Source organism: Harpegnathos saltator, unplaced genomic scaffold, assembly GCF_003227715.2.
Source record: "Harpegnathos saltator strain DR-91 unplaced genomic scaffold, Hsal_v8.6 scaffold58, whole genome shotgun sequence".
In the NCBI taxonomy this organism is placed as follows: domain Eukaryota; kingdom Metazoa; phylum Arthropoda; class Insecta; order Hymenoptera; family Formicidae; genus Harpegnathos; species Harpegnathos saltator.
The window spans coordinates 2,270,144-2,291,771 of NW_020230404.1; the positions used below are offsets into that span (position 1 = coordinate 2,270,144).

Sequence of the window (21,628 nt, forward strand, 5' to 3'; positions counted from 1 at the left end):
CTTACAGCCTTATTCTTACAGCTAATGTAGCACGAGCCTTTAGACTGCCCTCGTGGCATTATTCGCGGCGAGCGGCGTTCGGCGATGTCGATCTTCCGTTTACGCGCGCGGCGCTCCCGACATGCCGCGATTAATGCTCTTCCGCTTGGCACCTATGCGTGCGAGATAAATGATGAACACGTGCCGCGTGAGCGCGAGACTAATTATGACGAGAGCGGCCCGTTGAGTCGCCGTGCGTCGCAGACGCGCTCTCGACGTGTCGAGAAACGTCGACAAACGAGAGAGAGAGAGAGAGAGAGAGCGCCTCGCGTCTTTCTTTCAGCCAAAGTGTCGGAGCCGGACAGCCGCGGACGGCTGCGTTACTCGTCCGCTCATTTGAGCGCGAGCGGAGCGCGCACCTGTCCTCGGCTAATTGTCGCTCTTCGGTAAAAGTGCATATTCGGGCAAAATGGCGGCGTGGCTCGGGAGATCGTTTCGCCGTGTTACCGTTCGAGTCTCGGTGAATTGAACCGTGGGACTTTTCGCGGGAAGTTGCCTCGTTTTTTTCGGTCTTCCCATTCGACGCGCTGCTCTTCCGGGCGGGGACTACTGCGTGCCCGCGTGCGATTCATGCTAGTGTCGTTGCAATGAGACCGGGCGAAAGCCTGCCTGGACTCGCAGGCCAGAGTGACTGACACTCGATTCGTCGCAGCGACGTGTTCAGAGAGCACCGCGAGCGATCGCATGGCACGTCCTCGCGAAATTCCGTTTGACCTTTCGGCCGGTGGGATAACCGTGTTCCGTTTTGAAAGCGAACACCGCGGGAGCGGACTCGGCTTTCACACATCGCATAATCCTTTGTCGTTTGCGTTCGTGAATGCTCACCGCGTCGCGTCGGGTTTACGAATTTTCGGCCGAGCCGGGCGTGCGCGGCACTTCCGCAGCTTATTTATATTGCTGCATAAGCAGCGGTTTATTCAGTCGGGAATAACGTCGGCTATCTCGCCGGGAAGGTAACAAATCTCGAGTATTCGGCGAACGCAACACGTGAGGTATCTCATATAGCCGTCTTGGAAAAGCCCGTTTCATTTTAGCTAGCCTAACCCCTTAGCTGTTAATGACGGAAAGATATCCGCGTATTCCAAAAACAAAAAGAAATATATTTATGTCGGAGCGATTGAACAGGATCTTATATTTTTATGTTTTGCTTCCTTATAAGTATTCTTTCGTTTCTTTTTGGAATGCGCGGATATTTCCGAAGATCTGCGGAACGGCGCGCCGTCTCTCCTCTCGGTGTTTCGCTCTCGCGGCTCTCGTTCCTGCTGCCTCGCTCGCCGGCGATTAGCATACGAATGTACCCGACCTTGTCACGCCATTGGACGTCGCGGCCACGAAAAGCGGCATTGTGCGAGCGGCCGCGCCTAAAGGCGCTCTCTGCTCGCTCGCGTTATGCGCATCGCGCGTGCGGAAAAGCCCTACCACGACTTGCCCGCAAAGATGATCTAATTAGTAAAATGCCGCTTCTGCATCTCTCGCTGAAAGAGATCTGGCGGTATCTGCAATAATTTCAAGCAGGTTTAGACGCTGATTACGAATGAATGTTTCGGTCGAGATTTTCGCGCGCGGTCTCCGCTTGCCATCGGGCCCTCTCATTGTTCAGCCACGTTCAGCAGGAAAAGCTGCTTTGCGACTGCTGCAACATTCGCGAATCTGATTGGCGCATGCTCTTGGATTCAGCCGAATTTCCGAGCACACGCCGAGCAGTTGAATTCAGCGAATCTTACAGCAGCCTCTTTCCCGCCGCCTGAACGCCGCGCACATGGCTCCTCTTTCGCGCTCGGCGTTTCCCCCCCTCTCTGCTTGTTCGCTCACGCTTTCGAACACAACGTCGTAAACGCACGCTAACGCGTTCCATCCATCGCGGTGGCCGCAGCTCTCGACGCACACGCACTAACGCGCGGCACGCGCGCTAAACGACCGCGAACGCTGCTCGGTGCAAATCGCGAGGCGACGCACAAAACAGTGTTGTGATACAGGAAATGGATGTTCAGAAAGGTCTACGGCATTCAATTTTCTTGATTGGGAAACCGATTGGAACGCTTTTTTTTTTTTTTTTTTTAATGAAGGTGAGAAGATTACCTACAATTCTGCCGAGCGATATTTTCGATACCAGGAATCCTAACCAAATCCTTAATAGACAAAGTATGAAATATTGATACATTTTCAGAAGATGATTTGTAGGTAATCTTCTCACCTTCATTTAAACAACAAAATCGTCCCGATCGGTTTCCAAGAAAATTGAATGCTGTAGACCTTTTTGAACATCAATTTCCTGCATCACACACTGTGCGACGCGACGCGACGCGACGCGACGCGACTCGCTGTGCTACGCATTGTCTCGTACTCGCGACCTGCATACTCGAGCGCGCGTCGTCGGAAAAAGGAAGGAAAAGCGAGGAAGGAGACGAGAGCGAGGAAGAAAATCTGTGGCGTGCGCGAGAGGGCTCGATAAATGTCCTTTCGGAAGGGAGGTCGCAGGTGCCAAAGGATTCTTTCGCAATTCTCCGAGAGGCAGCGGCTTCGCTGGAATCTAAAGGAAAGCGCGACACTCTGACTCGCCGATCAATCGATCTCGAGTCAGCACATGAAAAGTGGGCTTATTGTACGCGCTGATAATTCTGAGGACCGAAATCCAAGAAAAATGTGTAACACGTTGAAGGGCGACAAGAGCCAGGCGCGATTTGCTTATATCTGCGATATAGCGCACGCGTTTTCATCATGATCACGTCTGGCAGAACAAGGCAAAAGTATGTGTGCGCGTGTGGAATTTTCCGCCGCAACATGCTCCTCGCGGTCATAGCTAGGGATGCAACGACAAAGCGATATAATATCGAAATATCGATACATCGAGAGAGACAAATATCGAATATTTATCGATATCTTTTTTGTCTCCGATAAAATCGACAGTTACGAAAGTGAGTGAATTCACTAGAATATATTACATATATTATGTGATTGCTCGATGTCTAGTAAATTCGCTCACTTTTTTATCACTTCCACCGTTGAATCGTTGAACCGTAATGGGGATCTCCTGCTCCATGTATGTGCTGATCTCCGGCAAATGACCGCGGTTCATTATATATTTTCTAATAAGAATACGACAAGAAATTATATGGGGATAAAAATTTTTAAAAGATCTTTCAAATTTTTCGTGCATATCCTTTATATGCATACCCCTATACGTATATACATATTTTTTGTATAAATATCGATATCTCTCAAAATTATCGATATTATCGTTGTCGATGGCTCTGAACGACGAGATAATATCGTTATCGATATTTTGAGAAATCGTAGCACAGCCAGCCCCCCCTAGTCCCCTAGCCCGCTTCCGCCGATCCCTCACCCGATTAATGACTTCATTCAGACCTCGCCCCCTCCCCCTGCCCTGTTTCAGAGGATTCTTAGCCCCGAACGCAGCAGTCTGTTTTGCGATAAATTACAACCGGCAGTTCGCGATTATAGTATAGTTCCTCGTTGCTCCGCGCGAATACGACGCGAAGCGCGGAAACGTCCGAAGGGCGAAGGGCGTGTAGGAGGGAGACGACTCTCTCCGTTCGTCCGATCGTTGCGGGAAAGACTCATTCGGCAGGACTGTGGCCGGCGATCGCGAGAGCCTGCGAATCCCGCAACATCTCGTCCGTAAATCTTTACGGCTGCTCTCTTCGTGCTACGCCGCTTTTACGAGCGTACTTTTATGACGACTCCGTGGCCGATCGCGTATTCAGCTTTATACTTCCGTCGCAGTTACGAACTCTGCAGAGACATACTCGCGTGTACATATGTCTATATGTCTATATACATTTGCATATACATATATGTACATATACACGTATATATGTACCAGAAGAGTCTGCGGGGGTGTTATCGCGACAGACAGAGACGCTCACGGTCTCGCAACTGCGCAACTGCGGCGGACTGACGTTTCCGCTGGAAATCTCGCGATTTCCTCGTCTCTCGGCCTTTGCTTCTCGCTCTCGCACGTAAATCCACGAGGGGGGAGTCCTAAGTGAATCATTCGCGATGCAAAGGAATCGTCGTGCGTAACGAGCCCGAGTCGATCCCGAGGGATCGTAGACACACTCGTTATCGGACTCGCGCGGTCCGTCGAAGAGGAGCGCGCGGCCGTAAATCGCCGATGATTGAGTCGCGAGGAGTGATCGCAACTGATTGGACGAGATCGTTAATCGACCGCGGGAGAAACGAACTCGTTCGTTGCGCGAGCCAAGTGGACGCGACGACTTTATGGCCGTCGATAAATTCCCCGTCGCCGATAAGCACAGATAGAAGAAGCGGAGGAGGCCGCTTGAGGCTTGAAAGCTCGCCGCCGAAAAGCCGCCGGGATTCGGCCTTGAATATAATTTATGTATTTACACATCGCGCTCTTTCTCCTCCTTGATCTTCTCGTTCCGAATAAATCGAGGAGAGAGAGAGAGAGAGAGAGTTGCCGACCGTTAATTGTTTAATATCCAGTGGATGATCGCTTCTTGTTTGCGCGTTAATATATATATATATATATATTTGCAATCGGTTATAAAAATATGCAGCGCAGCACAAATAGCGAAGCAATTAAGCGAAGTAATCGAATATGTATATAGTCGAATTGTTTGCCCATCATTCGATGTACAGACTTAAATGCTGGCTCGTAGAGGTAATTAGTGAAAATCAATGGTGTTCGTTACATGTTAATTGCCTACGCTCAGACTAAATATCGAATCAGTAATATCGCGCACTTTCACATTTGAACGAGCGAGTTCTACTACGTTTCCGCGCTACTGTTCAATGCCATTTCTCACGTTGGGACGCCAATCTTGCGGGTGCGTAATACGCCCCTCCCCTTCCCTCCTTTCCCCTCCCCTCTCGACGATATCTGACTGCTCGCGTCATTTTCGCGGTCCCGATTAATTCACTATGCGATCGTCCTGAAAGTTTCCATGCAGTCGTCGCACGACAACGAAACCCTCTTCGACACGCGAAGAGAGAGAGAGAGAGAGAGAGAGAGAGAGAGAGAGAGAGAGAGAGAGAAGAGAGAGAGAGAGAGAACTTTTAACGCTCACTTATTCGTGACGATTACCGGCACAATTAATTGAAAACGAACGACGGCGGCGGCGGCGGCACAGCTATCACAAAGAAAAACAACGGGGTTCCGAGGGTGGTGGAGAAAGAGGGGGGAGGGCGACGTAGAGGTACATCATCGAGCGGCGGGTGAGCGAGGGAGAGACCGAAAGAGAGAACGAGAGGAGGAGGGAGAGAGGGGGCGACACGCAGGGAGGGAGCGAGAGGCAGCGAGAGAAGGAGCGAGCGAGACGGGGAAGGGAGGGCAGTGAATTAAGTTTCTCCGCCCCTGAGGCCGACACATTCGCCGACACTCGTCACGACCACCCTCTGGGGGTCCTGCGAATCTTTCAATGGAAATTCACCGCGAAGGGGACGCCGCCTCGAGGCCCCGGGGATATAAATCCTCGCGGCCGATGTGACACACTGCGGAGGATCTCTGGCCGGCCCGGCGCGGCCGGCGCACAGTCGCGTTTGGCCCACAAAATCTTGCCGGAGAGAGCGAGCGGAGGGGGGAGACGGCTCTCGCGAATCGAATGACCCATCCCGCGGCTTTCGGCTCTTCGCGTTCGCCCCGGCCGGACTGTGAACGCGCGTGCAGTCCGATCGCAGGCTTAAAGTGCTCTTTGACGATAGAGATATCTCCCGGCGGAGGCAACTCGATAGGACGCGATAAGACGAACAAGCGACACTTTTCTTTTTCTCCCTCTTTCTCTCTTTTACCTTTACCCATCCCTCTCCGCGGAAAGGCGATTTTCGCCCGCGTCTCACGTCGAGCGTGGACGGACGCGTAGAGTGGCGCGTAGAGGACACGAGAGAGCGGCTGCGTCATGCTGAAGTGGCGGGAGATTGAACGTCAGTTATCCGTAATGTCCCTCCGTGGCGATAGTTTCGACACGAAGAACATACTCCAGCGGTTATCCAGCGCGCGTCGCGGCTTTCTCTTTTCCACGGGAGCGCTCGTACTCGAATCCCGCCGCTCCGCCGTAACCAACGGCTGAGATGTAATTCCGCGTCACGCTCAGAGAGAGAGAGAGAGAGACGTGTGTCCGTCTCTGTCGCGGCAGATGAAGCTGTGAAAGCTATTATTAACCGCTAATAAAACCCGACATCTGACGCGCCCGCGCGCGCGAAACGTCGTATCGAGTGCTTTCGACGCTTCGTTGTACAGGCGAGAGCCGGCCTGTTGCAAGGAAAACCGACGCCGCTTTGCCGAGCGATTGGCGGAAATTCGGCGCGCATTCCGGAGAATGCGTTCGACGGGACGCAACGCGAGCGACGACCGCTCCGTAACACTGCAAACTGAAGTGTGTTACTTAATAAAACATGCTTGATGCGTGTTAAAATATGTACTGTCCACTGTTTAGACATAAAAAATCAGCAAATTAAATTAACACATGTATGTATGTTAAAAGAATATATTTATGTACGTGTTAAATATAATCGTTTGTACGTGTATTAATGGGTTAGGTGTATTAAAATAACACACTTTCAGTGTGTTATGAAAGTATTATATTAAAATAACACACCTCAAATGCGTTGCGAAGGTATATCGAAATAACACACTTCAAGTGTGTCATTTTGAAATGCACAAGCGTACAAATGAATGAATCTTTTTTACACATTCCTTCCATTTTAAGTCACGCGTTATTTAATATATTACGTTTAAACATATAATAATGAATAACATATAATTAATGATTTAGTCTGTAATAATATGAGAGCAAGTTATTATTACATTGATTTGTTCGATAGATACGATATTTTTTTTTGTTTTTCTTTGTTTTTTTTTTTTTTTTTTTTGAAGGCGAGTAACAGAAAACGAATTATTTTGACGCACTGTTAGTGCCTTAACGCCAGCTAATGTATCAAAATAACACACAATAACACACTCAATTTCAACACGCATGTTCCGATGCCTAGTTTTTACAGTGAACAAGAGCGCGTTTATATTTCGATATATACGTTGCGCGAGCGAGCGGGCTGGCTCGCGCGCTCCTCCGCGCGGCGAAACCGCGAAGGGGCGTTAAGCGCGCGCGGCTGTCGTTTAACCGCTTATTGTCCGTCCGCGCTCGCCGACGTGTCGCTGACGTGTTTTACGAGCGGGACGCGAGGACAACGCTCCTGCGCCTCCGCACAATGGCAGGAGCGCACCTGCCGCACGCGCGTCTCGCTGCGCGCCGCCTGTCTTGGTCTTTGTCCCGCTGTCCTCCGCTGGCATTGATATTCTTTCTTGTCTTACGTCACGAGATGCTCGAGCTCTGGCCTACATATCGATATCTTGCGATCTGACGTCACGGTGAGTCGCGCGGAAAGTCGAGAGCGGCGCGGCTGATCTCTTGGAAAACGCAGGAGACTGAAGAAACAGCTTGGGCTTGCCGCCATTTTGAGACTCACTCGACATCGACGTCGAGAATATAAAGCGCGTCGTTGCGAAATCGAGTGATCCTCAGAGTCATTTCTGCCGCAGGGCTGAAGGACATGGGATAAAGGGAATCTTCGCGTGAACAGAGGATGATATAAAATGAGTGAAACGTGCTGTCGGAAACTTCTTCGTCTCGCGCGGGAGAAGCGGCTCGGATTTCCCCCGCTTTAATAATCACGTGTTAGCGTTTAATAAATAGGATCAAGCGCTTTGTCGGCTGCCGAAAGTTAGCGCGTAACAATGTCGACGAGCCGCGGCAGCGGTCCGTTTTGGAGGGAGAATTACGCGCGATATTGGAAACGCTGGGAAACGAGCGTCGGCCGGTTATCGTTCGCAATCGACTTTGCGGCCGCCGCGTATCGTCGTCACCGCTTTCCCGCCCCTCTCGGCCACCCCCTGTGCGCGCGGGGTACCAAACAATCTCGAAACAAAAACGCGATTGCGTTCGAGCGAGCGAGCGAGCATACCGACTCGACTACGGCCGGAAAACCGATAGGTCCTCGTAATCGCGTTCGTGAGCGCTTTTATAAGCATTTTTATCGTGCATCCGCGCTCCTGTGCGGATCCACGTGCGCGACGGTGCAGAACAAGAGGGGATACTTGCCCGGAGGAAGCTCCATTCACTGAAAAATATCCTCCTCTTGCTCTTTTTTTTTTTTTTTTTTTTTTTCTTTTTAGGAACCAACTCCCGTGAGTGTTCAACGCCGGAGCCACCAAGCGGTCAGAAATGCGAGCAGCTCGCAATTTCTCTGAAAAGTTGCTCGAATTTGTGCGAGCAATCTGCTTCGCGTTTTTTAATGGACGTTGAATAAAACTGAAAGAAACACGTGAACGTTTTGGCCGCCTGTGTAACTTCTTTTTTTCTCCTTTTTAGAAAATCTGCCATTTTCAGCGCTCCGACGGAGGTAGGTCGCGCCGCTAGCGATAACTTTTTTCGTACGTTTCGCGATATCGCCGTCAATATAAATCGCATTTATTCTACTCCTCGACGCACACACACACACACACACATACACAAGTACGTCGCAAATTGTGAGGCAAAATTTACAATCGATGTAATCGCATCAAACGACCAAGCGTCCACCTCTCAGAGCGACTTGCGGAATTTTAAGAGATCGAGATAAATCGCGTTCCTCCTTCCGTCTCCCTGCCCTCTCTCCCCTCGCCCCCGTTCATCAATCGCACGAACAATCGCGTTACGTCGAAACCGCGGAAGTTTCGCGCTCTCTGCTGATCACTCGCGCGTGTGCTTGCAGACAATCCTTCTCGGCGACAGCGGCGTCGGCAAGACGTCCTTGCTGGTCCAGTTCGACACCGGAAGATTCCAGCCGGGAAACTTCGCTGCCACCGTGGGTATCGGCTTCACGGTGAGTAACACCGCCCCGAAACACTCAATTGAGCCTTCCGGTCCGAGAGCGTCCGAGAGAGCGCGCGACGTGCTCCCTCGGGATTATTTCGCAAAGTTGAATGAGTCACCGGGACGCTTCCCCGTCCCCGTTCGGCGTTTGACTTGCACCTCCTCCGCTCCTCGCGCGTTTCTTTTTAATTCCCAGCCGATTATTTAGAGATTGATATTCAGTAACCGCGTCGGGAGAGACGATCAGAGAGGGCCGCGCGATCATCTCGAACGATCCGCGCGGGCTGGAAGGTGTTCCCCTCCGCTGCGCTGGCGCTGGCGTTCTTTGTCCGGCGACGCTGTTAATTGTCGTGATAGCGACATAAGCCGAGCGGAATTACAATGTCGACGCGCGCGCTGACGTGCGTCGACGTCAACGTCTGGCAATGTGAGCAACGCGCGCATTTGCGCAACGAGTCCGGCGGCCATGAGGCGTGCACTCGTGCGCGCTCGGATGAAAGCTGCGCCTCTTTGGGCGTTGTATGCTAATCGCCTCCGATACCTCGATTGTCGCGGGTTATTCATTAGTTCGAAAGGGCCAAATCACCGCGGACGCGGTGATCGCGCGGAAGTAAGAATGACGAGACAATCTGCGGAATTGGAGGATTGAGTAATTAGAGCGAGCCAGTGAGAGTGGGGTTGATGGAGCGGACAGGACAACGGACTCCCTCCCCCTGCTTCGCAGTCTGCTTTTTACTTATTTTCGATTGGCTCGGGAAATTGCGACTCGGGGATTTGCGGACTCATCAGGATTCGGGAGCGTCGTCAGGGGCGCGAACGAGCGTCTTGGAAATGTGCGGTTAGCTCGGAAATGTTGGGCTCGGGCTCTTTCGATAAGCACCACACGTGCGACGCTCCTGACAGCTCGGATCGCTCCGACGCCGACGGGCCGCAATGTTTCGGTAGTGTTGATTGTTGTGATCTCTCGCTCGCTCAATGGCGAACGATCACGGTTGACGATCGAGGGAGCATGACGTGGCGCTTTTTGCCCATTGTTTTGGTTCTCTCTCTCTCTCTCTCTCTCTCTCTCTCGTGTTGCTGTCCGCGAGCGAGTCATTACGCTTCGGGCGGACGAGCGACGATGGCGGTGTGTGCGCGCGTGCGTGCGTGTTAGCGAGGTAATTATTATTCCTATCGGCTGTTAAAACGCTTAATCGAGCTATCGCGTCGGTATCGTGTTCATTGGCACGCACACACGCTCGTATTTCTCCTTCGATCCGACCGTCACATCCACGCGAGTGTCAGTGTCAGTGTCAGTGTCGCGATGGAGTATCCGGAGAAGACGGCAGCAGCAGGATACTGGATCAGGAAGTCAGGACGGAGGAAGCGGAACGTCCGCATGCGGCCAGCGTCGTTTATTTCCAGGTATGACGAATCATTCGCTAGGTAGGACGCTTCCGATCCGAACGGACGCCCGGCGAACTTATCGAGAGTATGAAGACGCTCGAAGGTGGAGACGAGTCGAAATTTAAGCAGGGTGAGGAGGGAGGGATGTTATTGCGATAAATAATTGTAGAGTTTCTCGGGAATTGTCGATTATTCGTCAATCTCTATCTGCGGTTACCTTCATACGGCAAGAGAAATCGATCCAGACGACGGTCTACAAATGGCATACTCTCGCAATTAATTAATTATACTCTCGATCAAAATCGTAAGTATTTTACAAGGACGAATGAATATCAGACTCTGGACGTAATGCCCAGGTATCGTGCAGGTGCTGATTTTTTACCAATAGTCCAATAGTGCTTCGCGTGCCGCGAAGGCACTCTCTCGTTTGCATTTATCAACGGCTTTTCTTCCTCCTGTTTGTTATTTTTGCGTGGAGTCGATAATTTAATTAACCGACGATTTAAATCTCCATCGGTAAACGGCACAGCTGTTATCTTTGCCTCTGCAGCTTTTCCTTCTCATCAGCTCTCTCAAGAGCTTCAAGGGTCCCACCGGGACCCTCCATTGCAAAAAGGAAAAGAAGCTGCGGAAATAGAAATTTGTTGTTTCTTCCTTGCCCATTTAACCATTTCTAAATCTTTCCCTTGTTAAATCACTCTTATAGAATTATCGAATATTTGCCTACCTCGCATATCGTATCTGCAGCTAAAACAGTTGGACGATTAACACACTGCTGACGGAAAGTAAGAGTATAAAGATCAAATGCAGACGGACCGTTGAGACAATCGAATCGATTTAATTAATCCCGAAAAGAGTCTCTTCCCAAGACTCTTTTTTTTCTCAGCGGAGAAGACGGCAATCAACGTAATCAACGTCGCTGTCGTCATCAAGGTAGGAGACAACTTGTACACAACTCGAGCTTCCCCGTTGATTTTCCAAGTTGGACGTAACTCGCGAGACCAACAAACAAGCAAAATTCCGACTCGAGTGCACCGGCTAGGGATCGATAACGATAATATCGATAATTTTGAAAAAGATCGATATATATATATATAAATTTATACATATAGGGGTACGCACGAAAAATTTGAAAAGATCTTTTACAAAATTTTTACCTTCGTATATATTTTATTGTCGTTATTCTTATTAGAAAATATATAATGAACCGCGGTCACATTTGCCGGAGAGAAAAATACGAAGTATCAGTAAAATTCATATCGACATACCGATATGATATGTTTTATCGGAGAGAAAAAAAGTATCGATAAATATTCGATATTTGTCTCTATCTGTATGTCGGTATCTCGATATTATCGAGATTTATCGTTGCATCCCTACGCGCAACGTCCGCAACGTGCGGTCTGCGAGAGACGAACCGAGCGAGTCGTTCGCGTCGCGCGCGCTGTCAGATGAATATTTATGCCGTCTCCCCTTCGCCGGATCAACGTCGCGCCGAACGCGCCTTCGTCTCTTGTCGCCGCGATGAAATTCGATTTTGCGGCTACCTCGCCGAGCGATTTTTACGCGGCGAACGCCGTCGGACCGGCCCGGGCCCGTGAGAGAGCCATTTGCATTTGATATTTTCGCAGCCCGGCCGGCGGTTATCGGGGGCAGCAGCCTCGAAAAAGAGTCGTTGGAGCGAGCGGGGTCCCTCCCTTTTGTTCTCCGCTCGATCCCCCGATCTCCCTCAGAACGGGCTTTCACGAGTCGCCGGGAAGATGGAGAGGGGCGGAGGAGGGGAAGAGAGAGAGAGACGGAATGAAAGAGAGATGATAGATAGAGCGAGGGAGGAGGAGGAGGAGGCAGGGGGGAGGGGGGGGGGAACGTCGACGGGATTTACAGAGGCGTTTGTATTGAGGTTTTCAGGTGGCTGGCTTACTCGCCTTTGATGGGAACGCCGGCAGAGAAAGTCTTTGTGATATAAACTGTGCAATTACGAGGGAGGATCGCCGGTAGACCGACTTGCGAATCGCTCGGAGTCACAGCTTTAGCGCGACCTTGGCATTTATGAAGCGCACGGTATTACGCGATCGAGTATTGAGTATCGAGTACATGACAGTATTGCCGCGAGGTTCGGCGGCCGGCCGCGGTGGCCGCGATGTCGGTGATCGGTGGTAGTCATATTTTTCGCGTGCGCTCGATCGCCCCGAGGAATTTAATCGTCCCTCGCTACGCGAATCCGTTTGAGCCGGAACGCGGGAAAAAAGAGGGCCGGAAAAAAGCACGAGCATTTGCAGCGCAGCCGGATATTTCGGCTGAAAAAAATAGAATCAGCCAAGAGCTCGGGGGGATTCAAACATGCACGCGCGTATACAGTGTGTGTGTAGGTATATATAGTTTTATCACATTTATATTAATATATAAATGAAAAAATACAGAACGGGTTCCCGCGCGGCTCGCGCCTGCCTTCCTTTCTCCGCGCGAGCGCGTCCGCTCGGCGCTATTCCGTTATTTATCCGCTGCAACAGGGGCTCTACTTCCGCGGCTGAAATATTGAACGTGAACGTCGACCCGTTGATGATTATAGGACACCGAGTCTCTCGATGCACTTTCCAGTTACGAGAACACGTCTCGAGCGAGCGAGCGAGCGAGCGGCCGAGCACGAGCGGCCGGTCGCCGCCGACAGTTTACAGTATCGTCGAGAAAGTTGAAATTGCTCTATCAAACGACCGCACCGCCGCGGATTTCTCCGCTAACACGAGTCTATCTCGTGACGCCCGTCTTGGACGCTTGGGCTCTCCCGCATGAAAGTTTCATTTCATTACGAGTCCGAGAGGAACCACGAGAAAGGACGACGTACGTGCGCGCGGCCCGGAGTGAAATCGCTCGTCCGGCCGAACTCCCCTCCGCTCTCTCTCTCTCTCCCACTCTCTCTCTCTCTCTCTCTCTCTCTCGCGCGCACGTGCGCTTTCGGGGCGGTAAGTAATATTTAATTGTGAGATTGACTCGCGCTCGCTTTCGCTCGCGTTTCGTACACTAGGAAAAATGTATTGTCGCGTGAGCCAAAATTTTGTTGCAACAACAAAATAATTTGGTTAAAATATGCCCGACAAAACTGTTTGGTTCCTGTAAACAACTATCTTGTTTGATTACGTATTGTTCGTATAACGTAATACTTTTGTTATAGCAACCAAAAAGCTTCAATTATATGAATTTTGTTAAAAATACTATAATTTTATTTAAAATACTATAATTTTTTTTTTTTAATATGTAAAATCTAAATTTTAGTGCACAGAAAGACTAACGAAACAGTATCCATTGGGCATTATCTTAGTTTATGAAAACAATATTTCGTTATCATGTAATTTTTATGAATAAAATAACTAAAGTGCTTAATTTTTATATATGAAGTCCAAGAACAAAATCATTCGGTCCAGAGGGAACAAAGCAGAAAAATATATTCAGTTGAGACAACTAAATATTTTGTTATATGAAACAAGATATTTCGTTGCTATTAAAAAATTAAAATCAACTAAACAGTTTTGTCAGAGATACTAAATTTCTTTTCCTAGTGTACTCGCCGCTCAACGATTCGAGTCTTCATCTCCCCCACGCCGGATCGGGATCGGGTTCTTTTATTAGTCGTCGAGATGCAGATCAGCAGGATCGTTCGCTCGCCACGCGACTACATCCGGAGCAGCAGCCGGCAGGATGCAGTGCGTGTGTAGTTCCGGCCTTAGCCTTTAAATAATTTGCCGAGCCCGTTGGGACTTGGAAACGGATGCTCTCCGTCCGAGACTTTAATTGACTCTTGCTGTTTGAACGCAGCGTGTTTCGTCGCGCGCATCACGAGCCCGCGAGTACCTTGAAACGTAGTTGCGCAATAATTATCTCTTTACGATGCGAAACCGCAGGGACTGTCCGGCCAAAGTGTCTCCTCGCAATCAGTGCGTGGAAGTGCTTCCCCTGATAATTTTAATGTCTACTCCTAAGAGAGAGAAAGAAAGAGAGAGAGAGAGAGAGCGAGAGAGAAAGAGAGAGAGAGAGAGAGAGAGAAAGAGAGAGAGAGAGAGAGAGCGAGTCAACGGTCAAAGTTAATTAATTACCGCGGACTGCGGCCGTAGTTAAAGACCGTCGTAGTTAATCAGCGTCCACTTAACGACGAAGAGACGGGCGGTATTAATTAAACGCTTACGCGCACCGCGGCTTCATCTTGTTAATGAATCGCCGAGTCGCTCAATTAACTGTATCTCGCGGAATCTTGACGTTATTTTTGATACGCGACGGTATGTGTGACGCGCGGTATCACCCGAGCGCGCGCGCCTGTATACAAAGTCATCCCCCGTTAATTAACCCCTGCCGTTCCATCGCGAGCCGCGCGAGTCGGTAAAAGTATCGATTAATGCGCACGCGCACATGCATGCACGCGCGGCGAGATGCGAAATGATGAAACACATTTTCACCCCCCGCTTCGTACGTAATAAAGTAAAATCCTCCTTTATCCGGATTTTTTTTTTTTTTTTTCCTTTCTCACGAGACGATCAACCCTCGCCTCTCTCTCTCTCTCTCTCTCTCTCTCTCTCTCTCTCTCTCTCTGTGAACCGCTGAGAAGGAAACACTCCGCGACGTTTTGATCACACCACAAACACGTTTAACACCACGCTCGCTCCACGCTCGAAGTGTCGTCCCCTTTTTGAAACGAAGGGTGATTACGTTAAAGAACGAACATAAGATGCTCTCTCGCTCTTGTCACCTTTTGCAAAATCTCCTGAGAAATTCCCAGTCCTTGTTGCGTGCGTCGTGCGTCTCTCTCTCTCTCTCTCTCTCTCTCTCTCTCTCTCTCTCTCTCTCTCTCTCTCTCGTAAACGGCTCGGATAAATTATCGTCTCGGCCCTGGGAGCGGCCTCGCGGTTACCTTAATTTATCTCGCGCGGCTCATTACGTAATTACCGTCTGGATCCGACCGTTTATCCCCACCTGGCGACAGATTCGACATCGGTATCGACGCGACCACGCTGCCGATAATTACGTAATTGGGCGTATTTCGCGATAGCGATACTGTAGAGATAGTTCGTGCGTTCTCGTCGATCGGATTGCGGCCGGCCGCGATATGATTTCTCATTCGCGCTTATTGCCCGCGGAATTAAGTGCAAATTTCACGTCGGTGGCGGATGCGACTGTCTGATCCGCGACGTACGGCAAGAGAATCTCGCCGCCCGCCCGATGTCTCCCCCCCACCCCCACCCCTCGGATTCTCGTCGAAAGTTGCGATGAGGCAATCGCCGACGTCGCTTTATCTCCCCCCTCCCCCCACTTTGTTCCCACTATCCGCTTCCAGCGAATGTATAACAATTAAGCGTAATTAGCGGCTAAATTCGTTAGAAACGCGCGCAAGACATCGCACCGAGTCGCTTTCGCGACAGCAAAGAGCGAAAGAGGAGAAGACTAAGCCGCACGTTCTCCTCCCTCCCCTCCCTTCCCCCCCTCTCTCTCTCTCTCTCGGCGTCTGTTTAGCATTGGAGACACTTGATTGAAAAACTAAGAGAATAGAAGCGAGGCGCGAGATAAAGGAAGCCGTAAAAAGTTATGCGCGATCGCGCAACGGTTGCGAGTGAAAAGAAAGGACGACGCAAAGTGAGAGACAGAAGCGCGCGCGGTCTCGGCTTCCTCCGAGCGAAGACATCTAAAATGAGATCGCGAGAATATGCGGATAGTGCGCCGCATCCGCGATCGTGTGCGACCAACTGAGTGCATAGGAAAGAGGAAAGGTTTCGGGAGGAAAACAAAGGACGAGACCAGCGAGTCCCGCGAATTTACTCGTCGATATCGCGAGAACGAACCGCCCGCCGCGGCGCGCGCCGCAGCGTTCGCGTTTCACGGATCTCTCCCGGCGAATTCGAGCGGCGGTAATTAGCGTTCGTCCGCGGAATAAGGAGTGAAAGGCAGGCGGGTGGTGGTCGAGAGCGCGGCGGTCGATTGCGATTCCGAGAGACCGGCGGAATGGTGGTGACCGGCTCTCTCGCTTATCGCATTGTAATCGCGCTCGCGCGCGTGTAACCGGAATATCGGGGGGTTGAACGGGGGGGAACGGGGGGATGGCGCGAGCGATAAATCACCTCGGGCCGACAGTGGCGCAAGTGCGCGGGGCTGCGCCGCCCGTCACGTGATGAGGCAGATTCGGGAAAGGTGCCGCGCGCTGCCTCCTTTCTCTCCCTCCTTTCGTTCTCCCCTCCGTCCTTTGCCTCCTGCGCGCCAAGTCCCCCCCCCCTCCCCGGGCGCCGATTTCCAGGGTGCTCGCTAAATTGCCCGCACACTTGGTCCTGATCACGATCCTCCTCCTTCTTCCCCCGCACCCTGCTTTCTCGCCTACTTCTCAAGGCGTTTCAGCGTTCGCGAGACGTCGCGTCGCGACATCGCGATCGTGTCTCGCGCTTTATAAATACGGGAAGAGAGAGAGAGAGAGAGACAGACGCTCGTTAAGAGCGCCGTAAAATTCTGCTCGCTCGCCTTCTTTATCCCCGCGCGCGGACGCGAGTCCACTCGGCGGGAAACTCGCGAGCACTTTACGACCTCGCGGAACGATACGATTACGGCGCGCGTGCGCGACACCGACCGGAAGGAGTATTTTAATTGAGCGCTACCCCGCCGAGAGAGAGAGAGAGAGAGAGATCTATTCGCAGGCAGAGCACCTGTGTGTGCCTCGTTACGAGCACGCGGCCGCGTTTTACGGCACGGAAGGAACGACGCTGGAGCTGACGCGCGCGCACGAGAAAGAGAGAGAGAGAGAGAGAGAGAGAGAGAGAGAGAGAGAGAGAGAGAAGCGAAGGAGAGAGAGAAGGGGCGTATGTGAACGCGAAGACGCCGGAAACGAGCGGCGAGACACCGCCGGCTCGCTCGCTCGCGCGGTATCCAGTACGCTTAATTAAATCGACGTTGATTAACCGCGCGCGCACCCGCGGCGCTTCCATAAAATCGTCGTCCGCGGATCTCCGCTTAATTACCGCGCCGCCGCCCGGCCGTCGCGGATGCCGAAACGAGGTGTGGAGGATATGCCGAGTCGGCCGTGGAATTTCCTGCCCGGCGCGAAACTGCGGCCCGCCACGTGGAGCCACGCCTGGCAAGGGGGAGGGGGAGGCGCGAGGGGTTGACGATTGCGTCAACGTCGTCCGGGACGCGTTTCGCGACTGCCAAGTCCAAAGGGCCGAGCTCGGTCGGGGCCAGCAGGACGAAGCCGAAGCGCACGTCGAAGGTGCGGCCCGACTGTGAAATCGACGTTCGTACTTGTTGGATTCGTCGCGATTCTTTCCGCACGCGCGGCTCCTCGCCGCGCGAATACCTTACCGTTCGGTAGATGGATGATCGCTCGAAAGTTTCGACCAGCCGCGTCCGCGCATTCAGCCCTCATGACTGTTGATTGATCGAGGCTGCGGCTTCGCTAAAGAGGGTTTACGAAGCCTCGGATGTTGTTGAGAGACTCTTTGTATCAACTTGACGCGCGTTGATTGTTTTTGTCCGCTCTGATCGATTTATTCTTTTCAACGTTTCCTTGCTCTCTTCTCCCGCTGATTGCTCGAGATAATCTTGCCGACTTCTTTCTTCTTTGCGCGTCTCTGCTCGCTTCGATCTCTTCAGTCGAGTTCAGTCTGACTTTCCGTACGCTCGATGAAGTCCAACTGTTCATCGAGCGATTGATGCTCCGCTATGACGACGGCTGTCTATGATCTTCCGCCAAAATCCCATCCGGGATTTATACCTCCCTCTATCGCGCAAGGTGGCGGAAGGTGGCGGAAGCTCACCGTCGAGGCGAGATTAAGGCGCTCGAACGGGACTTTTCCGGAAGCGGCCCGGAAGCACTCGCTCCGACAGGATGTTATCCTGCAGCGTGATAAACCAGCTTTCGTGCTCCGTTCTCTCCTCCGTTCCGCTCGAAATCTCCGGCCGCGCGGATACGCCAGCCTCGGTATCAATTCCCGTCTCTTGCGAGTTTCATCGCGCATTCGACTCGCGCGAGCCGCGAGGAGGCCGCGCGCGTCCTTTTCCGCGCGCTCGGCGATTTTTATCCCGACGCTCTCTCTCTCTCTCTCTCTCTTTCTCTCTCTCTCTCTCTCTCTCTCTCCTACGTACGCGTGTTCCTCCGGTAACACGCGGCGCGATTTGCGGCTATCTCGTTCCCTCGTCCGCTCGCTCGCTCGGTCTTACGAGATAGCCCCCAAAGCGCGATTTATCGGCGGCCTCTCCTCCTCGCCGCTCGGCGGCTCCCCCGAGCGCGCAAGAGAGAGAGAGAGAGAGAGAAGAGCGAGGTACCCAACACGCCGTTCGCCCGGCAAGGATCGCCGGCTCCGGACGATGGCACCGGTATGTTGCTCCGAACCGTTTCGTACCTTTTGCTCGTGCACACGCCGCTGTACGAGAGAGAGAGAGAGAGAGAGAGAGAGAGGGGGAGAGAGAGAGAGAGAGAGAGAGAGAGAGAGAGAGAGAGAGAGAGAGAAGCTTGGACGTTATTCTGGTCACGAACTCGGGGCCCCCTTCTCGCTCTCCGTTCTTCTCGCTCCACTCCGCCTCTTCAGCCGTATTCCCCTCGCGTTCTTCTTCGTCTTCTTCTGCCGCCGCCGCCGCCGCAGCCGCTGCTACTGCTGCTGTTGCCGTCGCCGTCGCTCGTACCGGCCTCACGCTACTTATCAATATTCTCACGTCGATTTGCTTTTGTCAAAATATCGCTACGCGCGCGTCATCCGCGCGTCGAGAAAGACCGATGCCATTTGTCTCTTGCCACCTGCCGCTCTCGAGCACCGGACGAATATCTGCCGGTCTCGGCGCCAAAAGACAAAGCCTGGCCTGCGTCGGACGAGGAGGAAGAGGAGAATCTCGTCGACTCGGTGCCTCGCGAGATATCAGTTATCAATCGATGAAAGAGGATCGCTAATCGGTGACTAGTTATACTCGTTTTCCTCTTCCTTCTCTGTTCTCTTCTTTCCTCAAGTCTCTACGCCCTTCGAGTGTACCGTGAGAGAAGAGGGTTTGGTAGCAGTAATTGTAATCACATACGGTAAAAGAATTACCGTCGGGAGGACTGCTCTTTCTCTCTCTCTCTCTCTCACACTCTCTCTCTCTCTCTCTCTCTCCCTCTCTCTCTGCGCAAGCAACACATAGCGGATGTGAAACGCGGAAGATTGTGAGTAACGTTGGTCACTCTCTTCTCCCGGTGCGAGAACAATGTGGCGCACAAAAGTCCGCGTTGCGAAATAGAACCGCGTGTACTACTCTCGCGTGCACTAGGAAAAATGTATTGTTGCGTGAATTGCAAAATTTTGTTGTAACAACAAAATAATTTGGCAAAAAATATGCCCGACAAAACTGTTTAGTTCCTGTAAACAAATATCTTGTTTGATTACGGTCTGTTCGTATAACGTAATACTTTTGTTATAGCAACCGGAAAGCTTGAACTGTATGAATTTTGTTAAAAATACTATAATTTTTTCGTAATATGTAAAATCTAAATTTTAGTGCACAGAAAGACTAACGAAGCAGTATCCATTGGGCATTATTTTAGTTTATGTAAAACAATATTTCGTTATTATGTAACTTTTATGGATAAAATAACTAAAATGCTTAATTTTTATATATTCCAAGTCCAAGAACAAAAAATCATTTGCCCCCAGAGGGAACAAAGCAGAAAAATATATTCAGTTGAGACAACTAAATATTTTGTTGTATAAAACAAGATGTTTCGTTGCTGTTGGAAAATGTCTCAACTGAACTAAGTTTTGTTAGAGATACTAAATTTTTTTCCCTAGTGTGGGGCTACTCTTCCCCGGGTCAATCGAGAGCGAGGAGCACTCGACTGCTCGCCGAGTCGCGAGCGCGACACGTGGCGCTCGCCATTCGAAATGAGAAGCGTCGACGAGAGGTGGACGACGCGCGCCAATCGACCGAGTTACTCTTCCAGGCGACGCGCGCGCGTGGCGATAAATCGCGTCGGAGATTAATCCCGCATCTGCCTGTTGCTCCGGTCCGTGTCTATCTAATCGAGGCCGGGTGTAAACTGCATATCGTCAGAAGATCAGCCCGTGTGACGAGGGTGCGGACGGACGGACGGGCAACATTTGTCGTTGATTATTGGTTTTCGATATTGTTGAGCGCGCGCGCGCGCGCGCGCGTGTCGGCGCGTTTTCCCCGAAAATAAAGTCGGCCACATGCGTTCCCCCCGGCACGGCGATTTGCCCGATCGATTAAAGGGATTAAATTAGGGTCGCGCGGGGTTAACGACGGAGAGAGTATCTCGACGAGCGCCTCCAAATATAATATACCGCGCTGGGTGTTTGCGTGTTTACGCGCGTTAATGCTCTTCTCGAGCCTTCCTTCATCATCAGGCGAGGACTGTTACGTGTGTTTGAGGTATTGCCTCGCGAATATGGGGAGGAGGGAGGGGCGTTTCTTATCACTCCCAGCGATTCGAAGTCATCGAAGCGAGTCAGAATGGGAAACTCGGGCAAGATCCGGTCGATATTGGTTTACTCGTACCGGATCACCCGGAAGGCAGGCGAAACTACCCCTTTCGCTTCTTTCATTCATCGCGGCAGCAAGCGACGCGAGTCTCCTCGGGGTTCGTTAAGCGTGCGCTGTTACCGCGCGAGCTCGCGTCTCTTCTTCCCTAATTTCCTCCCTGCTGAATCCTTTGCTTGGATTCTCTCTCCTCAAGCTCGTCCGACTCATCGCATATCCCACCCCAACGCTCTCCGCCGCTCATCGGCCGGGGGATCTCATTTAAAATCTCGTTACACGTGTTTGCCTTTCATTACCGCCCGTTTCGCGGAGCGCGAAAAGACGATTACGCGCGTCGAAGAGTGTTAACGCAGAGAGAGAGAGAGAGAGAGAGACAGAGAGCGCGCGCGACCGTCTGTTAAAAATGATTTCCTCCGGCGGGCTGAAAACTCAACTCAGCCGACGATCTGCGGCGCGGCACCCATCGCTCTCTCTCTCTCTCTCTCTCTCTCGCCTCTCCCCGCGTCCTCTCAGGTCGCTGGAGAAGAACCCGCGGAGGAGGAGAAGAAGAAGAAGAAGAAGAAGAAGAAGAAGAAGAAGAGAAAGAAGAAGGAAGGTCAGACGCGAGCGGCGGCCGGCCGGCCGTCCCACGCTCTTGCTTAAGTACTTTGTACTTCTGCCATTTTGAAAACACGCGGTAGAGTGGGAGGCGGTGGCGGTCCCGTGTCAGGAGGACATCCGACATCTGCCAGCACGCGAGGGTGGCACGAGCCAAGTCATCCGGACGCTCTCCTCGCGCTGTGAGGACAGCCGCGCTCTTTCCTTCCCCTTCCGCCTTTCCCGCTTCTTCATCTTCTTCTTGCTTGCCTTTCCTCGCTGACGGGCCCCGCTGGCCCCGCTGG

The 21,628-nt window shown here is 51.7% G+C and overlaps 1 protein-coding gene across 3 annotated transcripts in view; it reads left to right on the forward strand.

Annotated features, from left to right (window-relative positions):
• LOC105187893 (ras-related protein Rab-37) overlaps positions 1 to 21,628 on the forward strand; it is a 100,477-nt gene that overhangs the window by 17,873 nt on the left and 60,976 nt on the right. For all 3 annotated transcript variants that reach the window (XM_025303892.1, XM_011149013.3, XM_019843492.2), the window contains exon 4: positions 8,776 to 8,886. In XM_025303892.1, coding sequence (XP_025159677.1) covers positions 8,776 to 8,886 — 111 coding nt within the window. The remainder of the gene's footprint in view (positions 1 to 8,775; positions 8,887 to 21,628) is intronic.